Genomic DNA, 16,352 nt, shown 5'->3' with positions numbered 1-16,352 from the left:
TCTGAGGCCATAGTTCTCCGCCGGGAAACGATGGATTGCTCCCATCGGGTGGGAAGAGAGGTACTGCCCCAAGCCAAAGATCTCGGGGTCGTGTTCACGAGTGAGGGTAAAATAGATTGAGAGATTGACGGACGGGTTGGTGCAGCGTCAGCAGTATAGCTGGTATTGTATCAGACTGTCCTGGTGAAGAAGGAGCTGAGCCTGAAGGCAAAGCTCTCAAGTCGATCCACATTCCAAGCCTCACTTATGGTCATGAGCTTTGGGTAGTGACCGAAAGAATGAGATCGCAGATACGAGCGGTCGATATGAGTTTCCTCTGCAAGGTGGCTGGGCTCAGGCTTAGAGATAGGGCATGGAGCTCAGACATCCGGAGGAAGCTCGGAATAAAGTCGCTTCTCCTTCGCATGGAAAGGAGCTCGTTGAAGTGGTTCGAGCATCTGATTAGGACGCCTCCTTGGCGCCTCGCTGTGGAGGTTTTCCGGGCACGTCCAACTCGGAGGCGACCCCACGAGGTAAACCCAGATGTTAATTATCGCTTCGGCTCCAATCGGCATTGCTGGGAACACAAAACCCAGGTCGACGCGCTAATCTCCACTCCCTTTCCCGCACGATGCTACGCTCCGTCTGTAACTTCTGCGACTCCTCGTCATCTCAGCTACAAACAGACTGAACGAGTAATAGATACAAAAAAGACCTAACCACCGTAACAGAAAATCGACCGAAAGGAGTATACTTCATTGGCAATGGGAAAAGAGACAATCGGCATTTATTAGCAGGTCTTCCAGGGTCTGAAAAAGAAAGGCGTCAACGCGGTAATTTCGGTGGGAAAGGGGTTTTAGTCTGCTGCCAGCGCGACCTGACCCCGGATAAGCGGAAGAAAATGGATCCAAAAAATGGCCGTAAATAATTTTCATTTTTGCTTCTCCTGCAGGCACTCAGCCATGTTATTTTCTCTGAGAAGTCATTCATTCATCATTTCTTGTACACATGCGAAAGCTTTTATCATGAGCTGACATGCTACCTATAATTTCATGCTTTGGAGAAATACTCTATCATTCTTATTTGTGAGCCCTGTGCCTGGGATCAAGCTGAGCCAATATGACTCCTATTTCCTTTTCATTTTTTACTTTTGGAGCAATTTTCTCTGCACATCGAAAACATCCATCTAAATGTAACCTAACGTTTCCTTTTGTCCACAAGCAGATCATTACTGCTGAGATACGTTTTGTGCTGTTGATTGGCCGAGTTGTTTCTATTTTAAGCTGGCGGCTGTGTGCATGTAAAGCGGTTCTTGCTGCATGATAAACTAGCGTATGAATTTATGGGAAATTATCTGTCTTTTCTGGAAAATAATCAACTTTTAGGCAGAAGAAAATAACTTATGGATGCAGTTTGCATAGTTTAATAATACCATCCATCATGCAGAAAGAGTTACTGTTATATACCTATTTATGGAGATTTCTTATGGAATGTCTTAATTCAATTCAAGCATATTTTTACAAAGTTTGTCTGCCTTAAAATTAAAGCATACGACTGACTTAAGCTTAGACACATTCATATGCATAAGTGCTGCAGGAAGAAGGTGACACATGCATTGTGACGAGCGTGATGACGATGTGTTTACTTTCTCTTTCTGCTCTGATCTTTTGGCAGTCTCCTTCTCCTGTTCCGTCTTCAACCTCGCCTCTTCCTCCTCTCGTTGTCTCGCAGCTATAGCCGCCTCCAGCTTCTCCACCTCCTCCTGCCGGGCCCGCCACCGCTGCAGCTGCAAGCACACATGCAAATGCACACAGGGGAGAAACAAAGAGCAGGTTATTGTCCATCAACAGCTGCTTTTGAGTGAATCACTCAAAGCGAGACGACCAGCTGAGCCTCAATGCCAGGGTGCCAAAGTGTGGCGTGGACTTTAGAGGAGGTGTTGAAACTGCCGTTCACGCTTTAGGATCACCTCAGGAGCTGTCAAAGCATTAAATCAGGAAGAACCCTCTTCTGCTTGAGCCCTATTACAAATGGTGTTTTCCCCATAGAGCAGCTCAGGTAAGGTTTTATACACAACTCCAATAAGTCAAGAAAAAGTGACACATTTTCACCTCAATCCCAACACAACTTTTAAACTGTAAAGGTTACGAGGATAACTTTTAGGTTACATTTATGCAGCAAACGTATGTGAAACTTACTGATTATAAATATATGTCATTGTCCATCAAATTTGAAGGGCTTGAATGTGTGTAAACAATATCATACAAACCAAAACCAAACAAAGATGTTCCCATTGACAAATATTTCTAGTCTAAAATTGTTTGCAGAGAAAGCAATCTTCGCTCGCTCAGCTTGATATCTGGAAACAGACGGTCTAAACTTATCACACACACACACTCACACACACAACTGTCCACATTTGCTGGGTGGTGAGTGACAGGTTTGTTATGCAGCAGCCTCTCTCAGCGGCGTGCCGGGTATTAAAGTGTTGCATTCCGACCGGGCGGACAGATTCACAGATCTATCAGAGGACAGCTTAGGAATCCCTGAAGGAATGAACTGCAAATTAACATGCGCTCGCGCACATTAGCACCAGCGGTATCACTAAGTCAATCATACTTCATGTCTGCTCGAGAGAGAGCAGCAGCTGTTGGATTGAGAGGTTATAAAACAATGGAGGCTATAATGCAGGTCAGTTTGACAGCGTTGAGATGCGACAGGGTTCATATTTAGAGGTGAAAATGTTCTCTCATACTGACGTGTAGGACTCTATTATACTGAAATGGTTTGTTTAAAATGGAATACTGCAACCAGAAGAGCAAATCTAAACAGTGAAAGTGAGTGCTGACTGAGTAATGATGATGACAGCATTATGTTAATATTTGTGCAGCTAGATTTACTGTAGGTAGATGTGTTCCAGTGGTATTGCTCTGTTCATTTGTCCTGTTTTTGATACCGCTTATCCTGTCCAGGGTCGTGTGGGTGCTGGAGCCTACCCCAGCTGTCATTGGGCGGGAGGCGGGGTACACCCTGGACTGATTGCAAGTCAATCACAGGGCTGTGCTCACGAGTGCACAAGGAGAACATGCAAACTCCACACAGAAAGGTCCCTTACGTCCAAACCGGGATGTAAATGTCATAGTTAATGATTCTCTTTACTTCTAGAGTGGTAGCATTAAAAGATTCCTACAGCATAGTTTTTGGCAATTGGAAACAAAGCACCTGTGGTGAGATATTTCTTCCATTAAGTGCATATAAAGGCTTTAAATACACAGGATCCACATTTTGGGATGTCCTGCTGGTCTTGGGCTCTAACCTAGGAGAGGCATGTGCATTGTAATTCCAAGCCCTTGTTTGAGTCCAATTACAGGACCTTTATCACCAATCTTTCTGTCCCCAAAGTTGCTCTGAAAATAAATCTAAAGATGCCTTATTTTTTAAAATTTAGAAACACAAGCTCCCATAATTACACCATCCATCAAGCTCCAGCCTGGCCCAGATAAGATACCTGCGTGTTTGAATCTTGGGAGAGATAAAGTGTGTAAACAACCCAGTGGGTGGGTCTGTAAAGCAGATTTTACAAAGATAAACATGCAACAGATATTTTGTCTTTTTTTACGATATCACAAAGTAAAAAGTCTAAAGTTTGATTGCAGTGTTCACAGAACAATCTGAAATGTATCTTACCTTAGCTGAGATCCACAATGAACACTGTATGAGCCATAGTGGCTGAATGTATTTTCCCTTTTAGGCAGAGATGAAAAGGCGTTTTAGGGAGCACAAAGAGAATAAAACGGTCATTATGTACAGTCTACAGTAATTTGTCACTGGAATCTCTTTTTCTGTGAATTCAAAGGAAAATGGGACGCCATCCTTTTTCATGGCGGCACAAAAAAAAAAAACGACTGCAGAGATGTCAGAATGACAAAAGAATGGCGGCCTTTTTATCTGCATACTGTAGCTTGCTCAAAGCCTTTGTTAATATAACTGTACAGTTATCATGATGTCTTCTGTCAGGGGGTGTTTCGGCAGCCATCAAAACTTTCTACTGCAGATTTTATCAAGGCAAACTTGAGATGTATAGTAGCAGAATGAAACGGGCTGGAATTAACTTATGCAAAAGTAGTGTCATTGCTGTGAGATTCTAGCAGCTTTAGGGACTTGAAAGAATGTCCATTAGGGGATGTGAAACATGAAACCATGCAATTACTTTGTGTTAGCAGCTTGAGTAATAAGAATTTTCCTGAGGTCCAAAATGCACCAATCTGAAAAATTATACAAATATGAGCAATTAAATCCTCAGAGAGTTGTCAGCTCAAACACTGTGTGGCCCACGCACTGTCTCAACTACTAGGAGTCTGCTTATTTCATTCATCCACCAGTGGGATGAAGAGCTGCACTTTTTAGTCGTTCAACGACAGTGGATCTGCGAATACACGGTGTCTAGAGAATACTGGTTTCTGCATGAAGGGCACACAGATCATCTTGGCATAAATAAATCTGAAACAGAGCTGAGTTAATATTGCAATGAACTCCGGAGAGCAGGAAACAGAGAATTAGCTTTTTCAATAACAGAAAACCTCCCGTCTTATGAATATCCTTCTTCTTTTCAATTGTTGTGTTGCTTGTCCTATTGGCCTCCTCATCCCTTTTCCCACCTGAGCATGTTGAAACAATCTGTCATCCCTCCAGGCTTTATTTACTCATGTGGGAAACCCAATCGCTCATCAAAGATGCCTGGGAGGGAGACATAAGTGGGAGGCAAAACGTAAGCAAGGACAGAATAAAAGGCTGGAATGAACAGGAACACTGAGAACAATGCCAGCTAATTACAGCAGCCAGAGCGCTGCAGAACAAACAGCTGATGATTTGAAAAGAAGAGTCTGTCTTTCAGAGATAAATTGGAATGAAATAAACCGCATTTCATGCATGAAATTCTAACTACTTATCTTAATTATCCATTTCAATTTACCTTATATAATATTTTATGCTGTATATCACATCTGGAGCTCCTATTTAAAGACAACCACTGCTATACGATCAGTAATGTCATCTGTGTCCAAACACATGAATCCAGCCACTCGTCTTTGCATGGCCTTCTAAAGAAGAAGCTGGGGTCTGTGTGACAGCATTGCCCTTTCCAAAACAGAAGGGTAAAAGCGGACTCTGAAATCAATTACCCTGGTTTTCATCCCACTACACCTCCCACAGAAGAGAGCTGGCAGCACGCAGCCTTGGTCCTCCTCTTTAATGAGGTCAGTATCAGATCAGCACTGACCAAAAATCATCCAATATATGCCCTCATCTGAACCCATGGAGACACAGAGAAGATGAGGTGTGGGTGTGAAGGGTGGTTGTTTGCATAATCACAGCTACAACATATAACAACTAAGTAATGTACCTAAGCCAACATTACACCACAGTAACAACCATTGCAGCAATTATAAATCTTCTTAATAACGTTTTATAATGGGATAGCCAAATCCAATAATAAGTAAAAAACTATGGCAAAATGGTCTCTATTATACAGTTATTCTGTCAGATCCTTATTGACTTTTCATTGGCGTTGTTTCTCTGGTGCCAACATGTAATTTTTCTAGTGCCATGAAATGCAGTGTTAAGAAATCAGGGTCATTTCACTTATTTCTTTGGGACCAGACTGTTCATCAACGTCATTTAGATGAAACAGTGGGTCAAAACTATTTATGTCTAACATACCCTCCAGACCTATTAAAGCAAATATCATTTCACTGACACCACTCAAATATGTTATGAATGGGTTGCAAATTATACAAATGCAACTGTTTACCCGTTACTGTTAGCTCCCTATTTCAAATGTTTACAGGTTACTGTTAGCTAAATATTTCAGCTGTCTACCAGTTACTGTCAGCTAACTAACTGTTTACCCGTTACTGTTAGCTAACTACTGTATTTCAGCTGTTTACCCATTACCGTAGGGTACCTATTTCAACTGTTTACCTGTTACTGTTAGCTAACTATTTCAACTGTTTACCCCTTACTGTAAGCTCCCTATTTCAAATGTTTACAGGTTACTGTTAGCTAAATATTTCAGCTGTCTACCAGTTACTGTCAGCTAACTAACTGTTTACCCGTTACTGTTAGCTAACTACTGTATTTCAGCTGTTTACCCATTACTGTAGGGTACCTATTTCAACTGTTTACCTGTTACTGTTAGCTAACTATTTCAACTGTTTACCCCTTACTGTAAGCTCCCTATTTCAAATGTTTACAGGTTACTGTTAGCTAACTATTTCAGCTGTCTACCCGTTACTGTCAGCTAACTAACTGTTTACCCGTTACTGTTAGCTAACTACTGCATTTCAGCTGTTTACCCATTACCGTAGGGTACCTATTTCAACTGATTACCCGTTACTGTTAGCTACCTATTTCAGCTGTTTACCTGTTACTGTTAGCTAACTATTTCAACTGTTTACCCCTTACTGTAAGCTCCCTATTTCAAATGTTTACCGCTTACTGTTAGCTACCTATTTCAGCTGTCTACCCGTTACTGTTAGCTAACTACTGTATTTCAGCTGTTTACCCATTACCGTAGGGTACCTATTTCAACTGATTACCCGTTAATGTTAGCTACCTATTTCAACTGTTTACCTGTTACTGTTAGCTAACCATTTAAAATGTTAACTTATAACTATTAGCTAACTATTTCTGCTGTTTTCCTATTACTGTTAGCTTACTATTTAAAATATTTACTTATTAGTGTTAGCTAACTATTTCAACTGTCCTTTTGCTGTTAGCTAACTATTTCAAATGTTTACTCATTACTGATAGCTAACTTTTTCAACTGTTAGTTACTGTTAGCTACCTATTCAAATGTGCTGGTACTGTTAACAAACAATTTCAACTGTTTAGCCTACCCATTACTGTTAGCTGACTATTTCAACTGTTTATCTATTACTTTTTGATAACTATAACTGTTTTAACTACAGTTTGAACTATATATTTTTTTATACTCTTATCCATTTCAAATACTCATTACTCAGGTGTGCAGTTTCACACTAGGACCACATCAATTTGTAACTGTATTTGCTACATTTTTCTCCTTAACAAACGTGGTAATATTTGTTAATCACACTATCCATTTTTTGTTGAACTAGTTGGGTTGCATTATTTAATTTAGCCTTTCAGATAGCCCCTAGCTACTGCAGAAGTACCCCATGTGGTACAAGTACACATAAACCACACAATGTGGAAAGCAGAGTGAAACAGTAAAGGATGAACTTTCTCTTAAACGATAGACCCTGATGCACACCATGAGTCCACCACACAATATACATTTTGATAAATTTAGAGCTGGCGTGCCAAGTACATTGCACCAGTCTTCTCCAGTCTGCTAATAAATAGAAACTATATTGACAGCACACAAAATATGAATCAATTTAGAGCAGAGAAAGGGGTGCGATCTCACAGGAGGTGAATGACGCACGGTAGAGTCAGGAGAGTTACTATGGTCAGAGGAAGCAGCTGCAGAAAGAAAGCGGTAAAAGTGGCAGATGCGATGGGAGGAGAATCCATCTTGCCTCTCTGCTGTGTCGCTGTGCAGGGATGATAAAGGCAGTGGGAAAGAGAGATTAGATGCAAACAGGCGTCCATCTGAGCCTCCACACAAACTCCAATATGTGCACATTCACTGAATAAACAAAAATGTGGATGTGGAAAAGTCATGGGAATTAGACAGGCGATGTGACTTTATGTTTTTTATTGCCTCAGAGAACTGTGAAAACAAAACTCAAAGAAATATATTTGCTTTAGTCAGAGGCGTGTTGTTTATGTTCAAACGCAGGTTCAAGATACTGAAAATCAAAGTTCCCTGTTGGTTTAAAGAAAATACAATAAAAAAGGAGACTGCAGATGCATACGGCTTTCTTGAATACACATACCATCATTTTAAGAACTTGTGATATGTTTTTTCCTTACAGAACCTTATTATGCCACAGTCATTGCTGATGTATCTAAAGTGGCTCCATTCTGACAGAACTGAATGTGAAGTGATTATTGCCCTTGAATGTACTTCTTCACTTACCCCAGTAGTAAAGAAAGTGCACGTTGGAGGATCGTGTAAAAACATTCCATGTTAACCATCTGCACAATAAAAGCAAGTTAGGAAGAAAAAGTACAGAACACGTCCTGTCCAACAAGATGAATTATGTTAGTCAAAGTGAAAGAATCTGCAAGCTGCTGATTGTTAGAAAGCGTGGGAGCATGACTTCACAAAGTTAGGCACAAGTACTCCTTAAAAGTTTTTCTTTTTTTTTAATGACACTTAAGGCAACAGGGGTCATTAGGGATGTTGCTTTGTCCTAACGAGACTTTTTGAACATACAAACACATGAGTGTTTCTTTTCACTGCAAGAAATTCTAACTGTGAACATTCCCCATTCTCACTCTTCTCTCTTTTACCTACACTGCTCTGCCTGTTTTGTAATAGGACACTTGCAATTGTGCTCCAAGAGTACCACACATTTCCCCTTTAAGAGGAGATAGGCAGCAGTAAAATATGAACACCATGAAAAAATAATCAGTTATCAATCTCCACTGAAACTGTCTCTAAGCCCAAACTTTGTTTTAGGTTTAGAGTGAGACAGATTTTGGTGTCAGGCATCAGGTACACTGCAGTAAATCACAGCGCTGTCCGCCCCATCTTAAGTGTTTACAACCTCCACAGTAAGCTGCAGCTTGTGAAATAATAGCCAATTTTTATTGCAAGCCACAATTTTTGCAGCCTTGCAAGAAAATGAAATTATAACAACGCAATAAAAGACGAGGGAAAACGTAACTGGGCTATGAAATTGTTTCACAGGCCAGATTTGGTACTTTGAGATGCCTCGTGTGAGACAATATAATATATCTTGGTCTCTGACTGTTGCAGAATCTTGTTTATCTACGTGTGACACAGATGTGAAAAATCAACTACAGGTGGTGAAGCCCATGACTAAAGGTGCTTTTCGACCAAAAGTACCAGGAACTTTTAGGTCCAGGAACTTCTCTTCAAGGAATTAAAGGGTTCCTGTGGCCCATTGTTGTCTGCGTTTCCACAGCGGCCTAAAGCCCATGGAAGATTATGCAAATCAGGCCAAAGACGTATGGAGAAGCAATAAAAGTAGCTGCACTACACCGCCAGTTCAGTAAGTGGCGGTAAGAAGAAGATGAAGGCCACACAACAAAGATGACGCCATAAAACGTGCGAATGGGTCGGTATCATCATTTGCGCAACACTACAGTTAGCCTGTTAGCATGGAGGAGATTCAGCGTGTGCTGTTTTTGATCATGCTTTACTGCATTGATAACAATGAGCTTGCAGCAGCGGGTGAAATAAAACACTGCGAGTACTCGACCAATCACAAACGATCAGCACTGCAGGCCCCGCCCTGAAAGTTCCTGGACCTTTGGAAAGTACTACTCCCAAGCAGGAACTTTTCAGGGGGTAAATCAATTACCCCGGAAGTAAATTTAGACACCAAAAGCACCTTATGAGAGAAATCATAATATGTTCTTGTTCTTCTATTGTCCCGAAACACCTGCTTGACCTATAAATTACCTATAAATCAGGGCATAATATGCTCCAATGTCCCCGCAGAGAATTAAAACATTACGTTAAGCGATAAGTGTCATGTGATAAACCCACACCAACAGTACTCCACTTAATCAGAGTGTCTTATTATCTAATCAGCCACAGGACATAAGGCCCATTTATTTTTTAGAACTAGCAGGCAAAGCAAATTCAATTTGTACAGCACTGCATCAGCAAGACATGGATGTGTTCACATGAGTAACTTGTTTGTTGTGTGAGTGTGAACTAGCACCCCTCCGAGACAGCAACATCATGTTTGCAAGACCATCCTTATTAGCTTGTTTGCATTCACAGCCCATCCCAAGTGGCAGCTAAAGCGAGAGATGCTGTCAGGCAGCCTGGCGGAAAAAGGCAGCCGCGTCAGCAGATATACTGTACGCAAGAAGGCAGCCAGACGCTGCTGCTGCCTGTCTGCTCTCTCATATGCTTTTCACGGCAACTATCACTCATTAAAAAACATGATTGCTGGAAAAGATAGTGCTGCTAAACCTATAAAGGGAAACAGCTTAAGTTTGTCCACTACACCAGTAGATGGGAGTGAGTCTTATAGATCAGACTGGTGGAGAAGAGGACCACAGAGGGCCTATACATGGTGAGCTCCAGCACAATGAACAAGTATTAAATTAAAGTTATAGATCCACTTCCTGCAGGGATTAAAAAATGGATTGGAGGCAGAGAGCTGTAGCATAATTGCTAACATAAAAAGTGCCGTCTCATAAAGCTGGAAGGTGATAGCTCCTGACACTAACCTTCTCTCTAAGATGCGAGCAGATGTCCTGCTGGTGCTGCCGGTCTCTGTGGAGCTCCAGCTCCTCCTGGTGGGCATGTGTCGCCTCCTGCAGGGTGACCAGGGCTCTGGCCAGCAGCTCTTCCTGGTCCCGCTGCCACTGCTGGGTCACCACTGTCAGCTGTGCCTGGGTGAAGCGCTGCCAGTCCCATAAACGTTCATGCTCCATCTGGAAAACACATGAAGGAGGTATTGTTGGCAAATGAGATGGTTTAAATGAAAGTCTTAATTCAACAAGTGTGTTAGTTTTTCTTGTAAACACAGAACAAACATATATAAATATAAAGAACTGATGTATTGCAAAAAGTGTTGTGCCAAATTGATGATATCCAAACAGACACAAACACCCCTACATGATATACTGTCTGTAATAATGGCAGCAGGCCCATGGGGAAAACTCTGTGTCACATTCAGCTCTGCTGGTGTATAAAATGGTCCGTCTCTCCCGGCTGTGAAATGTCCTGAAGGAAAACAGTTCCTTTCTGTGTGAGGGCTGCCTGTAGCTATTCATCATTGTGTCAGCGCTCACAGAGGCTGCATCACTTGGCTGCTTCCCTGGAACAGAGGGAATGATATTCATCTATGGGCTAATGGCGGCTAACTGACGGTGGGAAGGCATTAGGCGGCTGACTGGTTTTATTGAAAATGAGTGAGCTGACAGACCTGCCAACGGAACCAAAGTGCCAGAGCCAGTCGAGCAAATCCTGTTTATTAATGCACAACTTTAGAAGTTGAGGAAGATCCGCCCTTTGTTCCTCACTTTCCCTCGTCCTCTCCTTCACGACTCTCGCCTTCATTGAGTCGCCGCACTTGTCATGCAATGTGTGTTTGCACATAGGCATGCACGCACTGTTGCCAGTACGTTAATACAATATAGGTGGAAGCATTCACCGCATCGTGTCTGCAGTGCACACTTAAATTCAGGAGTTGCATCTTCATTCCTTACGTGGGGTGCTGTCTCCAACAGGACTGAGCCACACAAAAGATTGAATATAAATGTCCTCCCAGATATATTCAGAAAACGCATGCGGTATGAATTATTTCCACTGTTGCTATGGCACATTATGAGTGCATTACTATGAGATCCTGCAGGTGCTCTGTTGGCTTCCTACTTGTTATGATAGAACATCACAGAGTAAGTCATAATGGACAGTAAAGAGCCCCATCCAGCAGAGGGAGATGTGCACTCTAGGCTAGGTAGAGTGCCACCATCTGATGATAATGAAAGAGAGAGACAAAAGGAAAATCTAAATGTGTCCATATACATGTCCAAATACATCCACATGCAGTATAAAGTGGATCATATATGGATATGGATTTTAATTGTAGGATATGGTCGGACAAACTTCCAATATCGTTGGATAAAGAGCGAAAACTTCTTCTGCTCTCCCTTCCTTTGGATATTTCTCTGCACTATAAAAGAAATAAACTGAAATGACACTCTCATAAAAGCCATATTTTTTTTTTTCCAAAGCATGAAGTGAAACTCCAAAGAATGGTTCTCCCTCAAACAATAAAAATAACATTTTCAAAACACCGGGTTATGCGAGCAATTGAGGCGAGCATTTGGAGCTGATTTATCACCAAGGCCCTTAAATTGTTACACTGCACAAACCCTTTGGCTGCGGCAATATTTCACATCTGCTATCTGCCTATAAAACAAAACGGTTGTGTTAGAATTTAAAGAAGGCTGACAAAAGCAACAGAAAATTATGCTTTCATTCTGATGTGTCTGCCTGTAAATGGAACTTAAAAAAGGGAGGGAAATATTAGGAGTCAAACAAGAAGAGCCTTCATCGCCCTGAGGAAGAAAACCAACATACGGAAAGACTCCATAGAAACCATTCTGCAATTGAAGGGCTAACTATAGAGTTTCTAATCGACAACCACATGTGTGCAAAAACAAAGAGAGCTACTTTATTCTACAAATACAAAGCATATACAGTATTTGCCCACTGCAGAGTGCTGCCAAACAGACTCTCTCCCTTTATTTCCAATGGAGCAAACACTCCCAGTCGCAGAGCACTCCTAACAAGGGGACTGTCCTTTGAGCTTAATGGATTTTAATCAATGTTCTACTTGTTCCCCTAATTTACTGTAGTTTGCCACAACAAAAGTGTATGAAATCATTTTTCCAAATTTTGTTATCATAATAGCACTTAATGCACTTCATCAGCGAGGTCTCATCCTCCCAATACATAGTGCACGCTGATTATCCGCTGCATGCAAGCTAGCTTAATTATGACTAATAGCTGAATAAGGTGGGTTTAGCACCACATCAGCGCACTACATCAACGCTGCTTCAGAGGAGGTGAAAAGTGAAGAGAAGGACTGTTGAGAAACACGTCTCTTCCTGTCACCCCCCAAAGGCTGAACGATCACAGCTCTAAATGCAGCACCCAGCTGGAACTGATATGAGGACAGGTCTCTGGGTGCGGGGCGAGGGGAGGGGAGCAAGAGGAGGGGGCTGGCGGTTGTCATGGCGATGCCGGGGCGGTGGCGTGAGCGAGTTGTCCACAGTAGTGGGTGACATGGCACATCCTGCGGCGTGCTGAGCGAATCATTGTCCACGCTTATCTGTGTGTCTGTCTCAGCTCAGTTCAGGCTGCTGAGCCTCATTGATCAGGGAGCCGGGGAGTCACACTGCAGGGATGCTTCAGACTGAGGAAGGGAGTTTCATTTTTAGATGTGGGTGTGTGGAAAGGCATATATGGTGTGTTTCATCCGTTTGTGGAAGCGGTGCATGTATGTGTGCATGTCGGATCATGGAGAAAAACTACAAGGGGCAGAGGGCAAGGGGCCCTAATTTATCCAGCAGAATAAATCTTGCTGCAGACCGAGGGGCAAAGCCTACAATTGGGGATCACACTCTTGTTGTGCCAAGCAGCTCCAAGGTGAAAATAAAACTGCATGATTGGAATCACAAACTTCCCTGGAAAAGAAAGCATTGCTCTCAGCAAAATATCCCTGAATGAACAATTAGTTTTAGAATTAATTAATCTTCCCAAGACTTGTGTAGTCCACGAGATGTCACAAAAGAGTGAAAAATGTCCATTACAACAACATCTTTAAATCCCTCAATTTGTCCGGCCATCAGTTAAAAACTGAAAGATGCCGATTTAATATTAAATAAGGAAACCTGAAGGAGGACATCTTCACATTTACGGCTAATTTCTGCTTGAAATATTGTCTCAAAATATATCCGATTATCCAAACTATAGATGATGACTTTAAGTTTTTTAAAGGTGCGTCAGTAAGTATCACATTTTATCTGCAAAAATACTGACCAGCTCCTGTCTGCTTCTTTCAGGGAAAAGTCTTTGCAGCATGTCCATGCAGAGCGCTCTGTTGTTGGGTACGTCTTGAAGAGTGTACTGAAATAAAGTGAACTGGAAGCGATGGTGGTCATCTTCGCACCAGCCGCAAGACCTGAGACAGATTTCAATCCAGAAAATACATCATGATTAATTTCCTGCAAGTGCATATTGATAAATTACACTACTTATAAAAGCTAACAGTGCTATATAGTGACTGTATGGAAATAAGTGTCTGTGGAACATTGATATAATCAACCTCCTAGTGAGCAACACTATGCTGTTAAAGTCCTGCTGCATTTTTAATCTTTCTGCCTATAGATGTACTTGGATTTAAATCATTGAAAGCATATTTCTATCAAGACAGACTAAGATATTGAAGGGAGTGTTGCCATATGTATTTCATTAAAGCTGCAAAAATCACTATAAATGTCTTTTTCAATCAATATGTAAGTACTTGGAAACAAAGCTGTCTGTGTAGATGTCTTTGGACTTACCTGTCAGTGCTTTGCAGTTGCTCTTGGAGGATCTGCAGCCTGCTGTGGTACCTTTCAGACAGGGACTGGAAGGCCTGGATCAGGGAGTCCTTCAGCTCTGGGTAAGGGCAATGTGAATCCAAAACCTCCCATGGAACGTCGTCCATGTTCACCAGAGTTTCTGACGTACTTGTAAGATATTTCTGCAGATGAAAATAAGACTTGTAATCCTGTTAGAACATTGAATGGAAGTTGGAGGAAATCTAGAACCAGAAGAGAGAACCTTACCTCCAAGTCAAGGCCAACGATCTCCTCCTCCAAGCCCAGGTACTCTGCATGAAGCTTCTTAATAATGCCATCCTGCTGGTCTTTCACAAAGTTAATCTGTTGATTCAGACATAAAAAGAAATGTGTAAAACACAGGCTTAGAATACAAACATGGCAGCGAGAGTTTCATGTCTGACATCAATAATACTCCGAGAAAGAAACTCCTTTCTTCTTCTTACAGCTTAAACAAATCAGAGACTGTGGGGATCCTCAGAGCAGACTCGAGAGATCACAGCTCTCGGCTGTAACACTTTCTTCCGTCTTGTTATGCAATGTCTTCTCAGATCAACATTAATGGTTGAACTCAGGTCCCCCGTGTTCTCTTAGACGTCTAGACTCAGATGCGTTTATCATCAGAGTGATTCAGTAAAAGCGAGTATTCGGTAACGGCTTCTTTCCCAGGATGTTACATATCAGAGGGAGGAAAACCGGCAGGAATGGAGACGGGGATCATAAAATTTGTAGTTTTTCTGATACACAGAGATTAGAATTAAAGGATGAAACACATCAATGTTAACACGTCTTTCGGATGTATGAAAGCAGAAACAGTTCGCTGTATACTTTTCAAAAAGCTAGTGCAGTAAAAGAAAGTGGTTCTTTCCAAGTGACAGCCATTGACTTCTACAGTATCCTGGTTCATTGTAGTCTACTTTCCCGCATCTTGTTGTTTGCTTTCACAGAGTGGTCTTATTTTTCTTCAAGCATGGCTACAGCCGGTTAGACACTCGTCGATTGTTGTTCGGTCAATTCAGTTGCACACATGACATTGCTTTTTCAATCTTAACCCACTTACAGCAGAGTTCAGCAGTTCAGAGGAGTCAATAGATGCAATGTTCTTGCAACACTGTATTCTTTCCAAACACAATCCTAAGCTCTATCATTTTGTTGCATAAGATAGAAAATAAATCATGGACTTTATATGCACACAGAAGCTATGGGCAAGCAGCATGCCCAACCTACATTTTATATCAATACATCGTCAAATAGGACTGCACGGTGGTGCAGTGGTTAGCGCTGTTGCGTCACAGCGAGAAGATTTCTAGTTGGAAGGTTTGGATGAAGTGGGCCTTTCTGTGTGGGGTTTACATGTTCTCCCTATGCGAGACTTTGAGCAAACCCTCAAGATTTATTTAAAATACATACAATTAAATAAATAAAATAATCTATGGCACACAAGCGAACAAAAATGGACTGGTATTCTGTTTGACCTTGCTGGACTGAACCTGATCTGCAGCTCCCTGACAGCACCTACATTCTGGTTTAGCTGCCAGGGGGTTGGATGGCACTCCTCCTGCCTTAATTGTTATTGCAATGGCACAATTAATCATTGTCATTGTTATAAGAAGTATTGATGTTACTAATATGAGGATGATAATAATAATTATTATAGTTAATACTATTATTAGGGTTAGCAATGATAATAATATGAGTATAGCATTGATGAGGAAACATGCTCCCTCCCTCTCTCTCTCTCTTTCTTCTTTCCCTTCCCTCCTATCCATCTGACACACGTCATACCACAGACTGTACCCATTGTAATTGTCTTTCCTGCATTGTTGTGTGCAATGTCTTTTGTCATGCAATAAAACAGAAGAAAAGAAGAAGCTGTGGGTCTGGATAGGATTGATGCATGATAGAGATGGGAAGCCTTACTGTAAATTAGACATATATATATATAATTGTATGGGGGTAGCTGTGGCTCAGTGGTGGAGTCGGTCGACTTTCAATCGGAAGTCTACATGTCGAAGGGTCCTTGGGCAAGACACTGAACCCTAAGTTGCTCCTGGTAGCATAGTCATCGGTGTGACTGTGATGGCCAGAAAAGCGCCATATAAGTACAGTTAACATTTACAGTCCAT

At 41.7% G+C, this 16,352-nt stretch overlaps 1 protein-coding gene across 1 annotated transcript in view; it reads right to left on the bottom strand.

Annotated features, from left to right (window-relative positions):
* LOC138592882 (coiled-coil domain-containing protein 148-like) overlaps nucleotides 1–16,352 on the bottom strand; it is a 28,915-nt gene that overhangs the window by 4,533 nt on the left and 8,030 nt on the right. The window contains exons 6-10 of the mRNA XM_069663776.1: nucleotides 14,455–14,550; nucleotides 14,188–14,369; nucleotides 13,664–13,805; nucleotides 10,339–10,545; nucleotides 1,625–1,765 (exon numbers count right to left, since the gene is read on the bottom strand). Of these exons, the coding sequence (XP_069519877.1) occupies nucleotides 1,625–1,765; nucleotides 10,339–10,545; nucleotides 13,664–13,805; nucleotides 14,188–14,369; nucleotides 14,455–14,550 (768 nt within the window). The remainder of the gene's footprint in view (nucleotides 1–1,624; nucleotides 1,766–10,338; nucleotides 10,546–13,663; nucleotides 13,806–14,187; nucleotides 14,370–14,454; nucleotides 14,551–16,352) is intronic.

Source organism: Semicossyphus pulcher, unplaced genomic scaffold (genome assembly GCF_022749685.1).
Source record: "Semicossyphus pulcher isolate SPU_LCO1_2020_fin unplaced genomic scaffold, fSemPul1.0.p SCAF_15, whole genome shotgun sequence".
Lineage (NCBI taxonomy): Eukaryota > Metazoa > Chordata > Actinopteri > Labriformes > Labridae > Semicossyphus > Semicossyphus pulcher.
Note: the sequence above shows the minus strand (reverse complement) of the source record. Positions and strands in the feature narration are given on the sequence as shown.